This window comes from Amblyomma americanum, chromosome 1 (genome assembly GCF_052857255.1).
Source record: "Amblyomma americanum isolate KBUSLIRL-KWMA chromosome 1, ASM5285725v1, whole genome shotgun sequence".
Taxonomy (NCBI): Eukaryota; Metazoa; Arthropoda; class Arachnida; order Ixodida; family Ixodidae; genus Amblyomma; species Amblyomma americanum.
In genome coordinates, this window is record NC_135497.1 from 240612071 (window position 1) to 240637297 (window position 25227).

At 45.3% G+C, this 25227-nt stretch overlaps 1 protein-coding gene across 2 annotated transcripts in view; it reads right to left on the minus strand.

Annotated features, from left to right (window-relative positions):
* Positions 1–5951: 5951 nt before the first annotated feature.
* ush (Zinc finger protein ush) overlaps positions 5952–25227 on the minus strand; it is a 334929-nt gene continuing 315653 nt past the window's right edge. For both annotated transcript variants that reach the window (XM_077648808.1, XM_077648807.1), the window contains 4 exons: positions 23874–24234; positions 23280–23542; positions 21195–21359; positions 5952–12582 (listed from right to left, as the gene is read on the minus strand). In XM_077648808.1, coding sequence (XP_077504934.1) covers positions 10193–12582; positions 21195–21359; positions 23280–23542; positions 23874–24234 — 3179 coding nt within the window. In that variant the 3' untranslated portion in view covers positions 5952–10192. The remainder of the gene's footprint in view (positions 12583–21194; positions 21360–23279; positions 23543–23873; positions 24235–25227) is intronic.

A 25227-nucleotide genomic window follows, 5' to 3' on the forward strand; every position in this document is an offset into this window, starting at 1 on the left:
ACGTGGAGTGGAAGGCTGGAGGTGGAAATACGGCTTAGAAGGCCTAGGTTTGGTACTGTGGTGAAGCTTTGGTACTGTGGAAAACGCAGTCGCCGCGGTCGGGTTCGAAACCGGGTACTCCGGATCAGTGCGACTGCGTTTTTATGGAGGCACTACGCTAGGGCGCCCGTGTGCTGCGCGATGTCAGTGCACGTTAAAATAATTGGTTTTTTGGGGAAAGGAAATGGCGCGGTATCTGTCTCATATATCGTTGGTCACCTGAACCGCGCCGTAAGGGAAGGGTAAAGGAGGGAGTGAAAGAAGAAAGGAAGAGAAAGGTGCCGTAGTGGAGGGCTCCGGAATAATTTCGACCACCTGGGGATCTTTAACGTGCACTGACATCGCACAGCACACGGGCGCCTTAGCGTTTTTCCTCCATAAAAACGCAGCCGCCGCGGTCGGGTTCGAACCCGGGAACTCCGGATCAGTAGTCGAGCGCCCTAACTACTGAGCCACCGCGGCGGGGCGCACGTTAAAGATCCCCAGGTGGTCGAAATTATTCCGGAGCCCTCCACTACGGCACCTCTTTCTTCTTTCACTCCCACCTCTATCACTTCCCTTACGGCGAGGTTCAGGTGTCCGTCGATATATGAGACAGATACTGCGCCATTTCCTTTCCCCAAAAAACCAATTATGAGTAGCCGAACGCTTAACCACTGAGCCACCGCGGCGGGTACCCCCTTTAAACCGCACGCTCAAACCAGACGCGCTCTTGTCGGTCGTTTTGTGTGCGCCACTGCGCGGGGCTCATTCTATTGTTGCAAATGCCTGGCTTGCGTAGCGAAGTTTGCGCTCTTCTTTGTCTGTTGCAGGTGAAGATGCACACTTTTGCTTTCTGACAACTATTCAGTCAGCAGTAACAAGCGGCAGTCTTTTTATTTTTTGCATTTGCTGTTCTGTATTGTGATGGGTTTGTTATTCTGCTGTGCAGATTAGTGGATTTGGACGTTTTTTATAATAATTGGTTTTTTTGGGGGGAAAGGAAATGGCGCAGTATCTGTCTCATATATTGAACGACTTTTGTAATTACGGCAGTGTTTAATTATGCTAGCTGTATTACTTATGCATTGCGCTGTGCTATATTGTGTAGTGTTTTTTTGACCGGACAGGAGACTCCCGATTTTGAATGCGGTCCTGTTTCCTATATAAATTTTTATTTAACCTGGTCAGCTTTTAATGCTTAATTTTATGAAACAAGCCAGGTATCAAAATTTTAGAGCCCATAACTTTTTCTTTCGATTAACTTCTTGTTTAGGTGACAAGAAAAGTTAACAGCGGGCTATTTTTGTCGTCGAGGGATTCTGTGCGGCGGTCCTGAATGTGGGCGGAGCTTCACTGCAGACTATATTTATATACTGAGCCGCATATTTTACAAAAATCTGAATTATAGCGAAAGTCTGAGAGGTTTATTTCGTAATCCTGTTCCGTCTTCCAATCCTAGCTACTTAATTACCGCTACTCAAATCGAGAGTCGTACGTACGACTTTTGCCTTAAGCTCTGCTCTCGATTTGAGTAGCGGTAGTAGCTAGTACTAGCTTAGCACTGTTTTCATCCTCAGTTTTCAAAGATAGACATCCCGCATGTCAAATCATTGTATCCGGTCAAAGAAATGGGAAGTTTCCTCCCTTCCACAATGTTCAAGGACTGTTGCTTCCGCTGGAACGAATTGAGCCGGGAAGTGACTCAGCCACACCTGTCTTCCAGAGGAAGTCGGGCATTTCGAAGATCGTGGCGACAAAGGAATTTCCCAAAACTAATAGCGGTGGCCACTTTCTTCCACTTCTATTAATTCGGCGGCACCAGCTGTTTCCTGAAACTAAGACCTCCTCACTGGGGGAAGAAAAAAAAAGAGTTGTGTATGATCTGCCTCATATCTGAAGCCCACTGGTTGAGCTGAAGCATTTTTCGCACTCGGGTAATACATACCACCAAATGAAAAAAGTGCGACCTTCCCTACTGTTCACATCACCGCTGAAATAACCATTTAACACTCTTAGAACGTCACTTAAGCACGGCATTCTTCCAGTCGCAGACCAATTACATCACCATCACTGCTTTCCACTCGGCGCGGCAACATGTAGCGTGTAGCTGGGTATAGTCGGTATTGGAGAAAACGACTTGGAAGCAAGGTGTGTCGCGCCACCACCTTTATGTGTCCCGTGACTGCGTGCTACATGTTTTCTAATCGAATTTAGCATTCAGCCGGCAGCCACAACGTACTGACGCGGCTGGCAGTTGGAACGTGGTTTTCTGCTGCCAATAAATGCAGTCGTCAATTCCGTGTTGATAATCAAAGATTATGCAGCGTTAGTCAGTGAGCATCTTCATTGCCGATGCTGATTTCGGTGTTTTCTCCACATTCTTAACGCAGCAAGATCTTTTTTTTTTTTTAACGAACTCTACATCCAGCTGCGCGGTGCCCGTTGGCTGCCTACGGAGTTGGCCACAAGATGGCCAATGCCGTAGCAGACGACGCGGTTGTCTTCACCCTGCACGGCGGCCGGGGGAACGCGCGCATCGAGACACCTTAGCGCGACTGAGAAGGAAGAGACACATGACGAAACATGTTTGAACTTGACGTGCAACTCAACTTTAATAACCATTTTTTTCATAAAATTCATTCACCACGACATGGGCTCGTTCTCATTCTGAGCACCGACAGCGCCAAGCGCACAGGAGGTGTACTGCAGCCAGTGCATGGTGCAGAAGCTAGCATTTCACACCACCGCTGGAAACGTCTAGTTACCCCCATCATTTTTTTTCGGACTAGTTTTCTGGAAGACGTCGATGAAAGAAAGAGAACAGAAACAAACACGCACACGCACCTCTCGAAACACGAAAATCTAGATGTGTGTATAATATATACAGGGCACCCAGCGTCACGTGAGCCAAGGATATAAGTAAAATTGGCGCAAGTTGGAGAACAAAACTGAGGCAGTGCAGTTTGTGGCCACCTAGTGCAAGCAAGAGACTTTTACACCGTACTAACTACCCCGTCAAAATGAAGTGGCTTTCAGATAGCTGTAGACATAGGGGTAGTAATGAAACGTATGCATTAATATCTAAAAATACAGGAATAAAATAAAAAAGGCATGGGCAACAAGTCTAGAATTTGCTTAAGAGTTAAACCACAGAGGCACAATTTATAAGTGAATTCTGAACGTCTTCTTACCGCTATAAAGGTAACGTGCGACGCCCCCTCTTGCCTCTGCCCCCCCCCCCCCCCCCCCCCCCCAAAAAAAAAAAATGAAAGGCCTCCTGCGCCCGCCGATTGCAACTGCGGCTTCGCGAACACCTCCATATGTCACCGGCCAGTAGGGAAGCGCTGTTTGGCTCGGGATTTTAAAATTTTGCGCTCTTTCAGCGAACATTTCGGATCTCGCTCACTTTACCACGAGTGTGGGAAATGTTTCGCAATAGAGCTAACGTCCAGATTCGGTTGTTTTATGGGGATTTAACGTCCCAAAGCGACTCAGGCTATGAGAGACGGCGCAGTGAAGGGCTCCGGAAATTTCGCCCACCTGGGGTTCTTTAACGTGCAGACATCGCACAGCACGCGGGCCTCTAGAATTTCGCCTCCATCGAAATTCGTCCGCCGCGGCCGGGATCGAACCCGCGTCTTTCGGACCAGCAGCTGAGCGCCATAACCACTCAGCCACCGCGGCGGCTCGTAACGTCCAGATTCGTTTCTTTTGACTCTATGAGCATATTAAATAAAATTTCCGCGTATTTCAAGCACCTGAAAGGTTCATTAAGGATCGTAATATAAATCCTTAAATTAGCAGCAATAATAAAAAAAGCCCTGCTCGCTTACTCTGGGCGACTCGCAAAAGGGCTGTCTCAGCTTCATTCCTCCAACAGAGAGCACTCTTCTCTTCAAACCCTCGGCTCACTTTATGTGCAACACCCCGTATAGATATGTACAATATGTACGCACAATGTGTTATGCAGAACATTCGCGCATATATGCGATTGCACCTTTCATAAGAACTGCAGCCAGTTGCGACGGCATTCACCATGAAATCACTCAGACCGGGTAAGGGACACGCGCTTGCGTTCCGTCATCTTCGCAGTGACAACACACCCATCATCACCATCACACATTTGACTAGTTCAGATGTTCGGTTGCAAACACCTGTGACAGGTCGGGAAAACACGTCTAGAGGCCTTAATAATTTAGCAGGAATACAGACAACTTGGTGCTATGGACATGACAAGCTTGCTGGTACAGCCGGGAAGAGCAGCCTCTCGTCGGCCGCCTCTCGTGCGCTTTCGGCCTCCCACTGCGGGATGTAGCCGGAGAGGCTCATCGACGTTCGTGGGCTGCTTGACACAGCGGCGCATGCTTAGCCTGCAGGCGGCACCGCGTCCGACAGTAGGGCCAGAATATGGCACGAAGAGGTCAGCACTGGCACGAGACGGCGCCAGCGGCCGCGAGGAGGCGGCACGCGCGCATTCCGGAGGAACGACAAGAGGCGGTGCAGTTTTTGGCGTGCCGCATGTAAAGTTGAGCCAGCAACGAGAAACATCATGATACTGCACACCGCTTACGCGCTAACACCGGAAATCGGTAACATGGAGCGTCACACGAAAAGAACATTGCGCACCTGTCAATCATTACAAGCGCGAGGGCGCTTCTCCCGCCATGGGCGTTGGCATTTTCTGCAGGTTGCACCGTTCGCGCGCGCAAGAAAAAAACTGTAGCCGTTTCTGCAGTTTTTTCGGTGCGGTTTTAGGACATGGCCCTAAAGCAGCCCAACGCAGACATAAGAGATAGCATAGAACAGCAGCAAGCCGCTATTACGCGCTGGTCACCAACTGCGCATTCATTCCCTGACCCATGCTTTTCCGAGCGGTTCTACTTTGCAGCCGTCAGGAGTTCGTTATTTTGTACTCGCGGAGCTTCGTGCACAGGGAAACGCTCCTACGGTCATGTCATTACACGTGCCGTGGGATTTGGCGAAGTGGCGAGCACCGACCTGTCCGCGCTGATCGGCCGCGGTCAGAAGACACAGAAAGCAATTGACAGACATAGTTGCAGGGGCTTGCCAGCTACGACGCATGCCTCTTATGAACCTGCGCGCCTAGGATACTGCGCTCGCTTTAATCGCTCCCAGGATGCCACCTTCGCCTCTGCTCAGGTTTGGAGGCACAGATCTAAGTGCCACACGACGCGGCGCATAAGCGATTCTATTCACGCAGCTCTACATGTCTGCTGTGAGCACTCCCGACGTCCCGCCCGAGCCTTATTCGCGATACTTATGCTATAGTGAGTTACTGTACACGCATGACCTCTGAGTGAGGCGCAGTTACGTGCTCAACCGGTAGTAGTATTTTGCACACATAAACAACATCATGAAAGACATCGTGACCAATTCCTTCCAGTGTGGGTATGTGCGTGATTGCGCGCGCGAGCATCACTGCGGGACTAATCGGATGCCTTCGTACGCGCCGCTCGACAGGAATGCCTGTCCGTCTAGACGCCAGCGTAGCTTCGAGGTACCCTAGTTACTAAGTAGGAGCAGGATTTGTGTGAAGCCAGCAGGACGCCTGCATTGCAAACGTTGTGGCAGCTATGTTCTCAAAGTAACTTAGCCTGCCTGCTGTTACAGCTGGGTTACCATAGCCAAGTGAGCCCTCAGTTTCCGTGAAGCACATCTAATTACTGCTAAATGTGAAAAAGCATTTGTGGTAGCTATTTGTAATGCTCGCTGTGGTATCTATGCTACTGGTGACTTACAGATACCAGTATATACTTGCAAAGGCTTGTACAGCTCTACGCACCCTTCCCTTCACACTTTTTGTTTGCTCCTCTACCACATCAGCAACACGACATACAATGATAGCACAGAAAAATGCATGTGTAAATCGGCATGTGCATCAAAGTAATATCACTGGTGCAAGACAAAACTTCAAGAGTGTCTTAGAATTTCAGTATGCATGACAGACACCGCATGCGCACTTTTTAATGTACAACTAAAATGAGCTCATTCAGAAACTAATGCACTAACTCGGTTGGTTCCAGCCCTGCATGGCACGCAGGAAGCATGCATGCACAAAGTGCAGCACACTTCCTCACACAATAAAATTCAACAAAACCAAAGTTCTCTTCACCGGTGTGTGGTTTTTGCATGGGAAGAAGCAAGGCAGAAGCAGTTGTCAATGTAAATGCAATGGCACTATACAATAAAAGCATTAAAAAGCTATCAAAAGCTGTGTCACACCTGCACTTGTCACAGTATTCCTCGTGTGCTATTCATGAAATTCACCAGGTTATGGCAACATAAGCCATCAGTTTGTTCACTGACACATACACTACATACTGAATTAGTTAACAGGAATAAGGCCGTACATTTCCTAGTACTTGTTTACTCGACTAACATTTGTGAATGCAATTTGCCCTCATCTACATAACAATGACATCTAGCACAAAAAACAACACATGTGCCTGTTATCAAGATTACCACATGATGACACCAAATTTTCTTGCATAGTCATGGCAGATACATGTGATGTTTAGCTATTAATGCTGCATCCCAGTCTCCAACCTCTCATCTCGCATTCCACTCAAAGTAGACACAAAACGATTCTTTTTGAAAGCACATGTTTTTCAAGACAGTCATAAAGGCAAGTTTAAGTTTCTGATGAGATGAGTAATGCTAAAAGTTATCCGTAAGGTTTTGAGAACTGAGCAGCAGTGACAGGGCAATGCTTTATGTCTGCAACTGACGTTTCTCTATTCTACTATATTGTCTCTACCATAAGAAAGCATTAACAAAGCACAAAATAGAGTCTTATCGTCATAGCTGCACACCACTGTTACAGATTTGGCTTACCAGCATTACAGTTTCATTCACAAGCGTGACACAGCTTTTGAAAGTTCCACACAATTGTACAAAACACACCGGAAGATTAAATTAGCCATGAGCAATTTTAAAATGGCAAATCATAATGGTGGAACATAAAAGAAGCTAAGCGACATATACTTAACATCTGGATTTCAGCTGAAGAGGCATTTCATAAATTTGGGGCAATCGGAGTGAAATAGCTAAGAGAGGTGCCAGCTTTTTCACATAAATGCTTCATGCTGCAGCATGCAGTTTTGTGCTGCCTCCACACTTCAAGCTGTTGGTGTGAGGAGCTATGTACCTGGAAAAGGCAAGTAATAAAATGTTGGTGCTAAAAGGCTGAGTGCCTACTCAATCTGAGGATAAAGGGCTCCCATAATCCACTAGATGTGTTCAAATGACGAAACACTTCATAATGGCTTGACGGAAATAGTAGAGAGATTTAGAATAGCGTATGAGCGCTTACGTACGCTATATGTAAGCATTTAGCGGGAGGCTACACTGGAAATCGCATGAGCACTTTTAGTTTAGTGTATGCCAAACCGAACGCAACGACAGTGCTAGCCGCAGTGGTGCCATCTGGTGTTAAAGTATGTTGCGACACATTTTTCGCATTTAGCCAAGGTTATCCAAGTCGTAGCACATAGATAGCCAGTTCATTACTAGTTCAGTCGAGTAAGGGCCTAATTTCTTTTAGGTAATTGAACCGAGCAAGGTTTTAAAAACGTCTTGTTGAGGTCTTTCGGGCCCTTCTGCGTACCGCTGAAAATACTGCGTTTGGCAAGGCTATGACTACCTTGTCGTAAAAATCCAAAACCAAGCCAATCCATACTTGGCGGTGTCCTGTTACAGTTAAGAAGGGCGGAACCGTCACACAGAATCAAAAATAGGGCAAGCTTATCTGTCATTCTTTCTGCTCTCAATGAAAGGAGACAAAGCGAATATCACGTGTACCATTTAAAGGCAATGATTATGCCTAAAAACCTAACATTGACGAGTTCTCTCCAAAGCGGGTGACGTGGGCACCGCCATTTTGACAATGCTATTTTTCCTAGTGTACGCAAGAGCATGGACACTCAATTCGAAAAACAGCGTATGCAATGCACACGTACGTTAAAGGGACACTGAGGAGAAATTGAAGTTGGCTTGTATCCATAAAAACCAACTCCTGATCACAAAAACTCCACTCTTCCTGAAAACAAAGCTCTTGTAATGTAGAAAATAGCAAGAACCAAAATACAGCTATTGCCGCCACAGGCCAATCTCGCAAGTACAAGCGTGATGACTTCGTAGGACAAGAGGCGCCACCATGGAGGAATTTTCCTTACTTCATGAATGTCACGAATCTCTGAGGCTTGCAAAGGAAGGTTGCGCACTGCGCCGCTACCCCCTCCAGAGATTACGGAGTCTCCGTTTACGTCACGTTTCACGTCACTCCGTTCTGTGTCGTCATAAGAGTTCTCCGTGTCGTCATAAGAGTTCTCGAGTTTGAATCGGAGCGGCGGGAAAAATTTTTCAACTTCGAATCCAAATTTCTTTGAAATAAATGCATCTTTCGCTCCCGGACAAGCGTCAACAAAGCCATGAAATGCCGAACTATCAGATATTGCTAACAAAAAATTTTGATAGGGTTCTCCTCAGTGTCCCTTTAAACCTCGATGTGAAATAGCGTTTGGCCCATGCGCAATACGAAAGACGCTATTTTATATCGTTCGCTATGCCTTTGCGTATGTCTGCGTACGCTATACTAAAAGTCTCTAGTGTGCATTTTCCGGCTTTAGAAGAATTTTGCATCATGTAGTCTAAATGGCAAGAACAAACCACATAAGCTATTGTGAAACAACTTTCAGCTAAAGATTAAATGAAAAAGCCTTATTTTATGATTTTTGCCTGCATTTCTTGCAACAACAAAAACTGCACCATCACCAGGAAGGATGCATCTAATGCATGCATTTCCAGTAAAAAATAATGCAATGTTCACGGTAACTGCATTTTGGTGCTGTTAACCGTTACCCACATTTAAAATGCATGAAATAGTAGAATAAAAAAGGAATTGTGAAAAGCTTACATGACAAAAGTTCATGCTATGCGTACACATGAAGGTTACATGAAAATGTGCTAACATAGATACACTGATATACAGGTATGTATATTATGTACATAAGATATACCACACTGAGTAGTCAGTACGCTCTCTGCATTATATCATCAGTGTGCTGAAGTGAAACAAATGCATTTTTGTGACAAATTCAGTATTACCTTAAGAAAACAACAGTCAAAACTGGTGGCTGAAGTCATTTGAACCTTGATGAACCTTCATGCCCTTGCCCATCAGCCACAGCCTGATAGGGCCTTTCTTGCATGTGAATAACTTGTGAATCATGTAATTTGCTGCTGCCAAGAGAATGCATGGTCAAAGCATCTAACACATGGCATGTATGCAATAACAAATATGGTAAATGTTTAAGAAAAAAAAATCGACATTCTTAAAATTGACAGCCAATATGTAAACAAATAAAGGCAAGAATTTATGCTAAGTTAAGTACACGCCTCACACATGCCTAAGTTTCAACAGCCACATGTGATGACGGCCAACCAACTTGCCCAAATTTCCGCCTTGCTGATGATGGCAGTCTCTGGCACCAGTGTCAAAGGTGCATGTCATCTGCAACACTGTCAATTAAATGGACACATGTGTACACGAAACTTCACTGTCGGTGGGGCAGCTGGGAATGTAGTGCAGTTAATATCATAAGTAACAAGCAGGCCAGTTAAAAGCCTGCTGGTATAGATAAAAGTACAGTAAGCTAGTGACCATCCCAGCAGACACTTTGGTTGCCTCTAAAATTGCTAAAGAAGTTCTTAATGCAATCATGTGTCCAAAAAATGCAAGTGTTCAAAACCTACAAGAATAGCACTGCACTAAGCAGTGGAAAGGTGGATATTTTCTTCTGGCTTTTGCTTTGTCTATGCCTTTTGTGAGTACTGGTGCCACCGATGCTGTCACTACTGGTTATTTAAATGCTGGTCTAACCCCCCCCCCCCTTCCTTCCTCACTTTTTCCCTCCTCAAATATCCAACAGGTCACAAAAAGGATCTTCTGTCAATACATATTTCTGAAGCCTGCTCATCACAAGACAAATGTACAACATTCTGTAGACCACAGCCTATTTGCTGACCGGGCTGAACAGTGTGCTCTGCAATCCTTCTGCAAGCACACTAAAGCACCTGTGCCTGTTCACAATGTCTTCCACAGCACATAGAAGCTTCCAAGTTTTAGCAAACTGCCAGAATAGAGGAATCCTTAGGCTGTCCCGGGTGCCGACTCTCCTAGTTCAGTTACTGCACTCAAGCTGTCTGCACTGTCTGAAGTCTGGGAGGTGCAATAGTATTTCTTGTGCGCAACAAACGTGGATAGGTAGTTGAACGATATGTCACATGCTTTACAGTACTTGGTTCCTCCAGGGACTTTACCCTTTGGTGTTGGAAGAGGCAGCACTGGTTTCATTGCAGCAGAAGCATCAGCATCAGCTGAGCTCTTTGCAACAACGTCCACCAAAGTAGCCGAGGTCTCGGCAACAGCTGGAGAAACACAAGTCATGGCTTCAGACTGCTGGGTGGCTCCAATTTCTGTGGTAGTGTCTTCTGCGTCCGAGACTTCTTCCACCTTAACTTCTGGCACGGGAGAGTGTCGCCTTTCATTTATTGAAGGACGGGGCCTTTCACTTGTAAAGGAATGAACAGCTGAGGTGGCAACAACATCACGATGGACCAGCTTGACATGGCGTACCACATTGCCCTTGTAAGAGGAGGAGTAACCACACAGATTGCACCAATGAAGCAACTCCGTAGGTGCAGGATGATGATCCTCACAAGCCCTTGAAGTTGAGTTCGACTCTTCTGTCATGGCAGTAGCAGTAGGAGGACTACCAGACCGAGCAGAAGTTTCTTCAGTCGTTTCACTTGCCCGGGGAATAGTGGGAGTTACCGCAGCAGGCACGCCAGTAGTGCCATTCCAAGGACAAAGTGTATTTCCATCTGCACCAACACAAAGAATGAGAGCCTCTTCCTGCACTTGTGTTCCCTTTTCTAAGTGCATCCGAACGTGAGTGCGCATTCCACGTAGTGTATGGCCTTTGTAACCACATTCTGCGCATCGAAATGCCCTCACTCCTGTGTGGGTCACAAGATGACGCTGGGCAGCAATTTGTGTTGGGCAGAATACATCACAATAGGGACACTTACGCAGAGCAGCAGAGCAAAGGTGCTGCTTCAGAGCTTCGTCTGTTGGGTAAGACAGTCGACATCGTGCACATGAAAACTCGGCAGGCCTTGTGACGGCTGCAACACCCACTTGGCCCTTCAGCACATCTCTCTTCGGACAGTAGTAGGTCTGGTGGGCTTGTAGGTTACTAAGTGAAGTGAACTTGATGCCACATGCGAGGCAGTAAAACTGATACAGTGGCTGTGGTGGTGACTGGACACCAGCACCCCTCTGGCCAAACATATCAGGAACAGGGGGCACTGGTGATGCACTAGCATTGGCTGATGGTGATCGAGATGCAAGGTCCGACGAAGATCCTTCATCCCCAGATGGTGAAGACAGTCGACCCAATTTCTGCTGCCTGGAAGCACAGTAGTGGCGTTTGTGTGCCAAATAATTTTCATGTTTATAGAAAACTATGTTGCATTCACGGCATCGAGAAGTTCCTTGCTTTACAACTACTTGCTCACCAAGAGTCATCAAAGGATCCATAGCCCCGACTACAATACTAGAAGGGTTTGGAGCCTCCTCCTGCTGAACGGGAGTAGGTGATGAGGGGTCCCTTGGTGACTGCCCGGGCTTCGCCTCCTTTCGAAGGCTTAGGTCCAGCGGAGTCTCGGTCACCTGCTCCCGCTTTATGCATGGCGAGTTGGACTTGCTGTCGTTTGCCCCTGTGCCTGCTGTACCTTCAGAGCCTAACTCTTTACAATGTGAACTGCTTTCCTTAGCTTCACATGGCTCTGCTGGAGTGGATGTGACTGGGGTTGCTTGGCCACTGGATGTAACCATAGCTGCAGGAGCCACAGTAACAGTCTGAGGGCAAACAATTGCTGGAGCCACGGCTGGAGAAGCATCTTGACGTAAAACTCCACCAGTTGTGGGTACGAGGCCGTTGCCAGGGACATAAGAACATGGAACAAGAATTAGTGGGTTAGTGGAAATTGCTGCAAATAATGGCTGGTTAAGCAAAACTTGTTCAGGTGCAGCTGGCGCTACAGACACTGTCGGTGCTGGCGGTGGGGCTGGTGCAATGCTCACTGGGGCTTTCTGTACGTGCCGAGTGCCACAATAGAACTGCTTGTGTACAGTAAATGTCTTGTACGAAGAGAACTGGATGTCACAGTTGGCACAATACCGAGCACTCGGTGGAATTGAGATATCTTCAGCAGCTGCTGTTGGAGGGGCATCAGTAGTGTTGGTTGGTGACGAGGGCGATCCATGCAGCCGCATGTGGCGCGTGAGGCTTCCCTTGCGGTCATAGGCATATGAGCAATACTTGCACTGGTAAGTACGGCCACTCTTTGGAGACTTGCTTGTAGTTGAAGAAGCATCAGAGCTAGGTGGTGACAACCCATCTTCTCGACGGGGACGTTTGGCTGGGACAATGCACGGCTCCATTCCAGCCTCACCATTCTCCCGAGGAGATGAACCTGCAAAGACAATGCAAACCATTTACTCAACTGGCAGTCGCTACTGTGGCCCGACCTCAGAAGAGAGTCCAGTTTTGAAATATGCTGCCAAGGAGAAATATCTCTGAGATGTGGTAGTGGTCAGGGACCCAGGAACATTTTTTTTAACGATGGGTAGGAGGGGGGGGGGGGCAAGACTCAAGTTTGTTTACTGATTTATTATTCAGTGTTTTATAATTAAATTTTATATGAAATTTTATGCTCATATTTTCTATTTTTGTCATAAGCATAAACACTACATTGAACCCATTTTTGTCCGCACCAATTACTATAAGTATTCATTTTTTCCTAATACGATTACTGACTGGAACACACTATCTCACGATTCTCCTTTGCTTGCCTCCCCTGAGTAATTTCAACTATCGGTTGGCGCTGCCTGTGACGCGCTATGTTGTTGACACTGCGTGTTGCTTCTTTCCTCCTGTGCATATTTAGCATTGTGTAACTGTTGGTCATCCTTTTTTAGTACTTGTTTCGTCGCCATGTATGCTTTTTCTTCTTTCAAGGTCGAAGTTTTGCACTTCAGTGTTTTGTATTGTGCCTCTCCTGCTTGGACCGTACTTGGTCAGCAGTATGTGATAAACAAATTTTTTTTAATATTCTGTACTATTCAAAACTGCACTTGTTTAATGCATGTAAACTTATACTGAAATGGGGAGCTTCATAAAAATGCACATGCGAGAAGTGGCCAAATACATTAAAAGAGTTTGCGCATATCTGTTTAAGTTCTGCTAATCTTGCTCATGAACAGGGGTCAGTCAATCAATGACTTCTGTTGGCACATAACTGCTTTAGGTTACTCAAACGAAAACCTTTAAGACTGATTATATGAAGCCAACCACAGTTAAACCTCATTACGATGAAGTTGAAGAGGCCCGGCGATTACTTCGTTATAGCCGTATCTTTGTTATAGCCAGTGTTGACCGAGCTTTCAAGGGTAATCATCATTCCTTCGCTGTATCCATCATTTTGTCATAAACTGTTTCGTTACAATGAGGTTCGACTGCATGTCCACACTGTGTATATTAATAATGTCAGCACTTGTCAGAAACCTGATCTGAGCACAAACATTTGGAGACTGGAGGGGGGCACAGCCCCCTCGGGAAAAATTTGGGGGGGGGGGCAACCGCTCCCCTTGCTACCCCTGCTCCGGAGTTTCTGGTAGTGCTTACCACAGTAAATGGTGTAAATATCTGCAAGCGTCTTGCGACCACTCTAAGGGTAAGTTGACATGAGTAGCCATGAAAGAACACCTAAACCTCATCCCCTAGCCTGCCATAGTACATCCACGTACCATGTAACCGGCACTAGCGATGTCACCTGCCACACAAAAGCAAGTTAGTGTTGCAAAAGGTGAGTGGGTAACTTGAAAAGCAAGACTGAGATGGATGTACTTAGAATCTTCTGTTTGCATGAATTCTTACAGCTTCAACAATAGAGTTACAGTAATATCCTGTAGGTTTAATATAAAAAAAAGTAAATGCATGAGCTAGAGCCAAGCTGTAAGCTGTCCCTAGCATCAGCACATGAACTCAGTTCAATACTGTATCATATAGGCAATGCAGAGCGGTACATTATATGACAGCCACGATTAATTTCAATTGCAGGACAGTGCATATTTGAGCCAGTTGGTACATACTTAAACCGGTTACTGTACTGTCATTAAGCATTTATACAAAAAAAAAATATGAAAGAAATTTAAAAGACAAACAAAGAAAATGAAACTGATGTAGTGATGAGGCATGTATTTAAATCACAAACTGGAGGAGGAAAAAGAAAAGCTATCGCTCATCACAGATAAATGCTCAAGCTTGTGTGCTCTGTTTTGCTTTCCCTTAACAAAGTTGTTGATGGTGTGCTGATAAACAATAGCCCTCTTTTATGGATGACAAAGGCTTCAAAGATCTTGCGTGTTTACCAAATATTGAAAAATATTGAAGTCAGACTCACAATAGCAAAATGAGACATTGCAGTTCAAGTTGTGCCACTCACAATCAGTGATCCAAGCAGCATCCCATCTAGCCCACATATGATCATACACAAGAGAACTCAGTATTACACTCCACACTGCTAAAGTACCACAAAAAATTCTTGCGCTTCTTGTTGCAGCAGTTTCTTTTAGTATGTTTGGAGCTCAATACCTTGCAAAGGCTGCTCAGGTTGTTGGGGACCACTTAAAGGAGTATAGACACCTAACCTTTGGGTGCGTGTTTTCTTGTTTGTAATGATGCTTAAGGCATTGTTATTACATGGATTACCACCTGGTATTCTCCCACGACCACTAAATAATTTATAATCGAATTGCTTTCTCGTACTGCTTCGGTTTCAACAGCTGAACGATGACTGTGGCATCAAAGAGAGGTTATTGGTCACGTGAGGTATGTAAAAACTGAAATATAATTGCTGCTTCCACATTCGTTGTCATTCTGGCTCTTGAGGAAGGCTTCCTTCGGCACTGTAGTGAATTAAAATGATGAAGCAGCGATTATATTGACGTTTTTCCATGCCTCACGTAACATAAAGCCACTCTTTGATGGCGCAGCCATCATTTGCCTGTTGAAACCGAAACAGCATGATAGGAAACATACGATTGTACATTATTTAGTGGTCGTAGGTGAATACCACATGGTGATTCATGCGTAGTAATGTCTTCAGCATCATTGTAGAGAAGAAAACATGCGACGAAAATTAGGCCTCTATACTCCTTTAAATATCAGGTGCACGCAGCTCACCCGGTGCTTTTACAAGAAGATGGCTCACACAACCCAGATAAGGTATGATGAGTGTGATAACACAGAATTCTTTTGAGTGCTGCTCCCTAAGGTTCCTGTTAGAAGGGTGTTGTGTTGGGTTTTATGGCACATAGGCAGCTAAGGCCATCGCCCCAGAGAAGGTCAGGTAGCCTCAGCGGCTATCCTTGGCTGGGCAATGATCCTGACGCTCCCAACCAATGAAATAAAAAGCCTCAGCCTTATTCTCAGGAATGAGAAAGTGGCTGAGGTGTATTATGTACTAAAGCAAGCCAGTGGTTCAAGATTTACAGTTTTTTCAAGAACCCCTGCTTTTTTTAGAAAGATAAAAACGGAATGTATGTTAACAATGGCATTATCATCTAAGAGCAGTGCTGGATGAAAAGGAATGCATTCATTATAAAATTGAGTAAAAACTTTTTCTTAGTGTTTCCAGTTGCACACATGAAAATAAAATGTGATTAGCTGTAAGATCGTCTCTGCATTCGCAAATAGGTTTGTCTTGTTTTGTTAGCAAGAAGTTGTACGTAAGGTGCACGTGACCTTTCCGGAGATGGCATAAAATCACTTCACTAAAACGTTACTGGTGCACACATGACTTAAATTCACCTAAAACTGGCATTACCAAGTGTAGTTTATTATTCACTTCGCCGTTCCATTCCGACTGCCATTTCTCTCTTAATTTACGCTGTACTAAGTTTATGCAGTCCTTAAAAGGTATATTTACTTTTTTTATTTCCTTGCCACGAGCTTTAGCAGCGCAGAAATCTGCCCTCTTGTTGCCTCTTATTCCGACATGACTGGGAACCCAGCAGAATTTTATGTTTTGTCCTCGAGCTGTGGCTGTTACTATCTTGTGTATGATGTCACCAAGAATCGGAGTGACTGCATTTCTAAAGTGCAAAGCTTGAAGTATACTGAGGGAGTCTGAGTAAATAATACTGTTGGTAAGGTTCTCGCTTTCTATTTTTTCTACGGCCACACAGACTGCGTAACATTCTGCAGTGAAGATGGATGAGCACTGTGGAAGTCGTACTGTTTTCTCCGACTTCCCTCGGACCACTGCGCTCCCTACGTAAACGTCCGTTTTTTAACTAGTTTCTGTATAAAACTGTGTAAAACTACTGTATTTTTCTTCGAGTGCAAGGAATTCTTGTACTATATGTTGCTGCGGAGTTTGATTTTTATGGAACTGTGTAAGAGTGAGATCACAGATTGCACGAAAATTGTACCATGGAGGCAGTGGATCTCATCTCCGAGCAATGTCAATCTAGTACGCCGAGGTTTTGGCGCATCTCTTCAAAACGCAGGAGCGGCCTGATAGTGAGCGGTTTGTTGTTAAACAGTGTTCTGGATGGGCACTTTGTGACTACTGGGTAACATAGGTGTTTAGGCAGTGAATGGATTTTTAAAATGTATGAGCATGTGAGCATGGTTCTTCTATTTGCAAGTGACGGTTCGTTGATTTCTACATAAAGACTATTTATGGGCGACGTTCTGTAAGCACCAGAGGAAAGACACAAACCTAAATTATGTATTGGATCTAGTCATTTCAGGTACGAAGGTCTCGCTGACCCGTATACTATACATACGTAGTCTAAGGTGGAGCGTACCACTGAGCGATAAATTTGTAAAAGACATGTCCTGTCAGCACCCTAATGTTTACGTGACAGTACTTTGAGTATATTTAGGAATCTGGAGGCTTTCTTTTTCAGTGCATTTATATGAGGCAGGAAATTGAGTTTTTTGTCAAAAGTTATCCCTAGAAATTTGTGCTCATTTTTGACGGGTATCTGTGTTTCATTCAGGTGTAAAAATGGGTCGGCTTGTATGCCTCGATTCAGTGAGAAAAGGATGGCTACTGTTTTCTGTGTGGAAAACTGGAAACCGTTCTGCTCTGCCCATGTCACTAGTTTATTCATTGTCAACTGTATTTGTCTCTCGCATGTTGCTACGTTTGAGGATGTGCAGGCTATTTGAAGATCACCAACATACACTGAATACAGGATGGACTTTGGGATTATTTTACTTATGGAATTCATTTTTATAATGAACAATGTCGTGCTTAGAATACACCCCTGAGGAACACCGTTCTCTTGAACGAAGCTCCTGGACAGGGTTGATCCCAGGCGTACTTGAAATGAGCGGTCGGAAAGGAAGTCAATGAGGCAGTTTAACATCCTACCGCGGATACCTAGGTCGCCCAGGTCACGGAGGATCCCAAACCTCCAGGTTGTATCATACGCTTTCTTCATATCGAAGACAACGGCAAGACAGTGCTGTTTGTGTATAAAAGCTTCTCTTATTGTGTTTTCGAGGCGAACTAAATGGTCTGTTGTTGAGCATCCATTTTTATAACCGCATTGATAGACATCAAGAAGTTCACGGGATTCAAGGACAAATGTTAATCGTATATTAAGGACACTTTCAAAAGATTTCGAGAGACAGCTTGTGAGGGCTATCGGCCTATAGCTACTTGGGGATGTTGGTGGTTTTCCAGGTATCAGGAATGGCACTATGATGGCTTTCTTCCACTCTTTAGGTATTTTTCCTTCTGTGAATATTTTGTTAAAGAAATTCAAGAGTGCCTCTATGGCAGGCTGGGAAAGATGGGCAAGCATTTGATAGTGTATCTGGTCGGGTCCTGGAGCAGTTTTTTTGCCGGCAGACAGTACAGTATTGATTTCTTGGAGAGTGATTAAATTGTACTGTTGGTTTGCACCTCCACTTGTTGGAAGTCTGTTTTTCGGCAATACTTTTGTATTTCAGGAATGACTGCGTACAGTGAGATGAACTGGAAACTGCAGTGAAGTGTTCCCCTAAAATGTCTGCCTGTTCCCCTATGCTTGTTTGTATGCCAGGTGTTGTCAAAAGAGGAATCGTGAACAGTGAGAAGTTGCCATTTAATTTCCGAACCTGTTCCCAGATTTTCTTTGATGTTATTTGACAGCTTATAGATGAAATGTAACTCTGCCATGAAGTTCTCTCGGCACTGCGACGGACGTACCGAGCTTTTGTTCTTGCCTTTTTAAAACGTACGAGGTTCTCTTGTGTAGGGTACCTGCGAAAATTTGCCCCAAGCTCTATTTTGTTTTTTTGCTTCCTTGCATTCCTTTGTCCACCACACTTTGTTCACCACAGAAAGAGATAGGAAAATGAAAGATGGAGGGGAGGATAGGAAAAGGTGGCTGCCGATTCCCCCCGGTCAGGTCAGGCCGGAGGTGCTGTCTACAAGAAGCTGGGGCCAAAGTGGTATGTCGCCTCCGCCGAGGGGCCTTAAAGGTCCAAACGCTTGGCATCGGCTCAACCACCAGGATTCCCTTTTCACCGGACACGGCGATGCCATGCACGGCTAGTCGTGGGTGCTCGGGTCCGTGCTGATACACTGTTCATCATCCCCTTGCGGGATGAACGAAAATTTAGAATTTATAGAAAGTGTTTGCACACTGAACCCTCATAGTAAAGAAATAATTGCACCTCAGGAGTCATAATTGGTACCTCGTTAAAGTTCAATCTTGTCACTATCTAAAGATGTAATCTATTAGCGGCTACACTTTGATTATGTTGAGGGGCTAATTATGGTGAAATGGCAATAACAAAAATATGTTTTCTAAATGTGTCTGCACTTTGAACCCCAATAGTAAATAAAAAGAGTGCACCTATAGAGTCATAACTGATACCGCTATAAAGTTCAGTTATATAACCATCTTAAAATGTCATTTACTAGCCTTGAAGTAAAATGACAACAGTGAAAATTCCCATTTTGAAAGAAGTGTCTGCACTTCAAATCTTCGTGAAAAATGGTAGATGTGCACCTAGGCAGTCAATGGGTATCTTTATCGTGTTCAGTCTTATCAACATGGATGTGAATTGTACGTCACTAATGGCCCTTAGACCTTTGGCAGGGTAATTAAGATAAGCTAATATTGGAGGAAATATGCATTTCCAGCTTCTTTTGAAAATAGCTCCTCATTAATTTCGGATGACAGGCGCTTACTGGCGACTCTCGGGAGTTTATGATTTCAGCTTGAATGCATTCTGCACCAGATAGGTTCAGCGGAGCTTAGCAGAAGAAAATGAAACTGACAATGTTTTCACCAGCTTTTCTTTCTAGCACTCACTGCAAGCCCCGACCTGTCCAAAAATTGGTTGGCTAGTGAACGGAATAACTGGAAGACAGCAGATGATGCACTTAAGACTCAAAGCTCAATTCTACATGCTGAGGACAGCAGTGCCTGAGGGCATTCCTTAAAGCAGTTTTTGCTACTTTGTGCTTGGCAAGTTTTGAGGGTGCCAAAACGAAAAAAAAAGAGGGGGATTTTTCTGTGACCTCAGCAGACAGTACTGGCAAGGATGGGACTCCTAGAAAAACTACTTCAGGTATGAACAGTACAAATAGCAAAATGTTTGCAGCTCTGTCACAAGTCGATTGACATAGGTAAAAAAAAAAAGCCCGAACGGTTTCTCCACCATTTCTTTGACACTGATGTCTATAGTTAAGAAGACTGCCACAAATCGCAAGACCCACACAGTGGCCCTGCTGCACAAGGCACTGTCAAGTTATTTGTGCGTGTGAGTGCACAGCAGATCACTCAATTGCAGTAAGGCACAATGCAGTCAAGATGCTTTCCTTATGGACATGCAGTGTTTAGTAGAAGTCAAAGAAGGTTGAGAGAAGGCTTAGTTAGAAGTGCCAAGAAGGCAGTAACATCGATGCCACAGGAATTTTGAAAGTGTACTGCACCAAAAGAATAAAAAATTTCACTAATGCTTTCACAAAGTAAACATTGAAATAAGGAATAATGATGTTTTATGTCTGCCAAAAAGACATCCATGCCTGCGGTATTTTTCCGAAGGATGTAAGAGCTCTGTAATATAACCTCTACCTTAATGTTCACACTAAGCTTGAACTGGAATGAAAAAACCCACACCTTTTCATTCTAATGTCATCTTTCATTCTTCATTCTCTTTCCTTTCATTTTTGTTGTTCCTCTTTTGAACTTTGCAATTTGGCAGTAAAGAGTGCAGCTGTAAGCCAGTGCTTCATTTTATAATGCAACTCTTGTTTTTTTCCATGTAACTGTGTTAACCACTATCGTGCTATCATGTCAAAACATTGAGGCAAGTGTTTTCATTGATTGGTCCTGGCATATGTGCAGATACGTCTGTCACTTTTCAGAACAGGGCCATTCCCACTTTTAACGAGTTACATTTCACAATTAAAAGCTAATGCTTTCTGCTGATGCCATCAGTAAATTGGTGAAATAAAACGGATCTCCTTCGGTGGCTCAACTTTGTCCCTCTACACTGCAACAACGAATATGATAATGACTTGTTACCATAGGATTGCACAGGTCTCTCCATAACAGAGGGCCAAAAGTTCATGGCAACGAACATTCATGCCTTCTGGGTATCGGGGAACAATAGAGGACAAGATTTGCACCCCACTCCTCCATGTCTATTAGGAAGGCCGATGCACCCCTTGGTCCTCTCTGCACGCCTATGCTTGTTTACCATTTTAGGATGCCTTTGGTCATAGGTAGCCCATATACTGTTTGTCCCTTACATAAACGTAAACGACAGTTTTGACTAAACAAAATGAACCTAGAGTGCAAAATTAAAGAAACCCGGTGGACCCCGTCAAACTAGCAAATCAAGTTGGCTGAACTGTAAATATCTAACCGCCACCTTCTGCTGTAGGTAGAATTAAGAAGGGAAACACACAATAACTGTTGCGACATGGCATGCAGGCACGCAATAATGTAAGTGCAGCAAGTGGACCATCCACCCAACATCAGCCGGAATAGGCAGCTTGTCACTTACGTTGGCCAGGCGAGACAGATGGTGGGCAATCTTCAGCAACTTCAGTCTGTGGTCGAGCTGGCACAAAGGCAGCCTTTTCACCTCGTCGAGCACAATAGTATGTCTGGTGGGCCTTGAGCGTTTTACCACTGCTGAACTGGATGCCACACATGCTACACTCGAATGCTGCAAAAGTTCAGGAACAAAATCAGCTTTAAGAAACAAACTTTTACAGCAGACATCTGCAGTGAAAAAATTGTTTTAGTCCTTAACACATCTTCAAAACACCTTATTTATCAAAATGTAACGAGACCACGATTGTAACACAAGGGTCAAATTTGCGGGCATGAAACAAAAAAAACGCACATGAATGTATACGCCAGGGTCGCTTTTGCTGGTGCTATACAGAAAAAAAAAAAGTGTGCGAATATAGCACAAGGAACGAGGCCACAGTGTACTGAAAGTAGGGTAGAAGTCTAATAACTAAAGTACCTCAAAAATTGTTTTTCATGTGGCTTGGCTTCATAGGAAAGCGCAGCCGGCTTCGAATTTTTATACAGTACGGCAGCTGCTGCCACAGTTACCACGCGAAGGCTTCACGCCCTCGCTCTTTTGCAAGAGTGCCACGCCAAACATTCTCAAATAAGACTGATGCAATGATAATTAAGCACGGTGTCCCACGCCGCGTCAACCGTGCGCTTCAGACCATTGATGTGTACCGTTGATTCCTCTTGAAAACGAAACTTCTCCCAACTGCTTAATCGCATATGAGACATGCTTCAAGCTTCAAGGGCACCGATAACCTTATGGAGCCATGTGGATGCAGACGGGTTTGCTTGCTACTCCCTGCTTCACCGTAGCCATCCTGTGGCAGCTGCTCGTGGTGCCCGCTGCCTTCGTGACCTTTACCCCACGTGCCCTGGACAGGCCTGCTGGTTCTCCCAGCCGCTTAATCGCATATGAGACATGCTTCAAGCTTCAAGGGCACCGATGACCTTATGGAGCCGTGTGGATGCAGACGGGTTTGCTTGCTACTCCCTGCTTCACCGTAGCCATCCTGTGGCAGCTGCTCGTGGTGCCCGCTGCCTTCGTGACCTTTACCCCACGTGCCCTGGACTGGCCTGCTGGTTCTCCCAGCCGCTTAATCGCATATGAGACATGCTTCAAGCTTCAAGGGCACCGATGACCTTATGGAGCCGTGTGGATGCAGACGGGTTTGCTTGCTACTCCCTGCTTCACCGTAGCCATCCTGTGGCAGCTGCTCGTGGTGCCCGCTGCCTTCGTGACCTTTACCCCACGTGCCCTGGACTGGCCTGCTGGATTACCTCAAGTTCCCTGGTATACTTGCTCTTCACCTCGCCTCCCACACTGGACTGCGCAGCAAGCACGTGGTCTGCTGGGTACTTGCCATGCTTAGTTTCCTCCAAGCAGTTGATTTGTTTCCAGTCACCCCATCCCGTCAGATTTAAAGCAATGCTGCCTTAAACTGGTTACAAAAGCAGAGCCTTATCCCCGCTACCCCCCCCCTTCCCGCACAGTCACCAACGTGGAAAAATTGCGTGGCAGCACATGGGTTCCGAAAAATGCACCCAAGGAAAGCCGCGAGCTACGCCAAGCTTTCCGTGCACCAGTTACTAACATGCAATATCGGCGGCGCTGCAGATGTTGAGGGAGTCTGCCAAACTTTAAAAAGATCGAAATGAAGGCCTTAGTCTCAAGTGTCCTAATCTCGATTTCCTCAAAGCGTCGAATTTGTGCTGGGTGCTCAAGTACACCGATAGCCTTTTTTTCGGCTTCCCAAACTTGGGGGCTGGCCAATAGGATGTCACCCAATATGCGAGTAAATGCAGCGTAGTGTACCTTTGTCTGCGCATAATATTAGATTATAATGCAAGGCGTGACTTTTAACTTCCATTTTCAATAAAAATAAACTCTCATTACATTCGAGTAAATACTTTAGAGTTATCCATTTGCTCATAACTTTTACACTTACTCAAATACAGAAATGATTTCTGACAGGAATGCTGAGTCATTTCTGCAGAAATAAACTGCTGCCAGCAAAAGAAATAAACTGCCACCAGCAAAGAAGGATATAGCCAATCCCACCTTGCTGAAGAACTATTGCAGGCCGCTGTAGCAACATGGCTGGGCTTGACAGAGGGCTGTAGCCATTGATGTGCTCAGGTTGCAAATCAGTTTTCTTGGATGCCACTGCAGCCAAGTGGTCATTCTTCGTGGCACTAGATTCTCCATCAGCATCATCAGAAACCAAGTCCTCAGATGTGCGGCCACTTGCAACTGCAGCAGGACTGCAGACTTCCAGCTTCACTTGAACATGTGTTAGTTCACTTGACTGTACTGTGACTTCACTGAAAAAAAAAATGATGCCAACCTCAGAAAATGCTCATATAGTCACACGAAAACCCTAGGCATACGTGACACATGCTTTAGCAAACAGCCACCAAGACATTAACATTCTGCCAGAATGCCACAGAATCTATTTAGATCTGACTATAGGTACTTTATGTCTGTTATATACAGCTACCTATATGTGTGTGCCTAAAAGACTAGTGTATACCCATTGCTTCACTGCAGGCAATAAAAGGGACGAAATGCGAAATGCAATATTTTTCCAATCTGCTATAAAAATCTTCAAAAACAGGCACAAAGCAAATACTTATTAGTAACAAAAATACTTACCTCAGTGATTCAGCCCTCTTGGCAAGCTCGCTTGTGTTCTCTGCTTCAACAGACATTTTCTGTTCATCATCAGCCACTAAGGATGCATTTGGGCCATTGCAGGTAGTAGGAACAGGCGAGCTGGATATTGTAGTCACTGGACTTCTCACGCCATTCTTCAACTCTTCTGCAGCAGATGAGGCTGATTCCACGTTATCTGTGTCATCAACAACAACATCGATGTCATCACCCAAGGCATCGCTGTCAGCTGCAGTCTCAGTCCTTGGTGCTATCTGCTTGTCTTTGGAGGACGCGGTGAAGTGAGCCAGGAGTTCCGTATCAGCTGCAATGTCGCGTGTCAGGTTGCACCACACTTCATCACCTGCACAGACCAGCAATTCAACCAATCAAGAGTACAGAACACAACCAAAGGCCAGATGACCAACATCAGACAGTGCAATAATGCAGGGCACTGCTGAAAGCTTTGTCACTAAATATATGAAACATTACCATTAGCCACGTTATCATTTTCACTTGGCACAACTGAACTGGAGTTAGCGTGGAGTCCTGCACTCCTGACGTTCTGACTTGCCCAACACAACTATGGCATTTCGCAGCAATAGCTGTACGCGGAACTTTATCTATGGAGAGCATCATATATGCCGCAGCTGAAAACTTCCGCATTCACCAGCTGCCCAAACAGAATGCATTCCAGGTGGACTTAAAGGGACTATGCAATAAATTAATTGAGATTACATAAAGCAGACGAGAGAGAGGCATTCGATCACTTGTCACCCCAGTGCAAGAATTTTTGAGCTAGCATCAACAACAGCGAAGATATAGACTATTAAAAATTACGCTCCTCCTCTCCCTCCTCAACTCGTACACGAGGAGCACCAGAAAAAAATTAAGAAAACAGCTCTGGGAATGGGCCCCGCCCATGAATACGTCATCCGCTGATGTTTATTTTGCAACTTCCGGTTATTGCTCCTAGCCCCCCAGCAGCAGCGTCGGCGGCGTGGCGGCATCTCTCCGGTCTCTTCGCCTTACTGGATTGAGGCACGCGTCGGGTTTCTTTGCTTGTCATCTGTGGTAATTAGCAGTAATAAACCCGGACGTGGCGGTGCGACTGCTCGCTTTTACGGCCGCGATGGGCATCGAGCCCTATGTGTGCGCACGAAGAGCCGTGCGAGTGGCTCCGGAACTCCCGACAGAAGGAGGCGGCAGAGGAAAATTGAAACCATATGCGTGAAGGCAATGCCCTGGCTCGCGCTTGCCCGAGAGGGTCGCACGGTGGCACGAGCAGACGATCTTCACGGCTACCGGAAGTGTGCCCGTGACGTCGTGGCTCCAGCGAATGAGAGCGTGTGGTGGC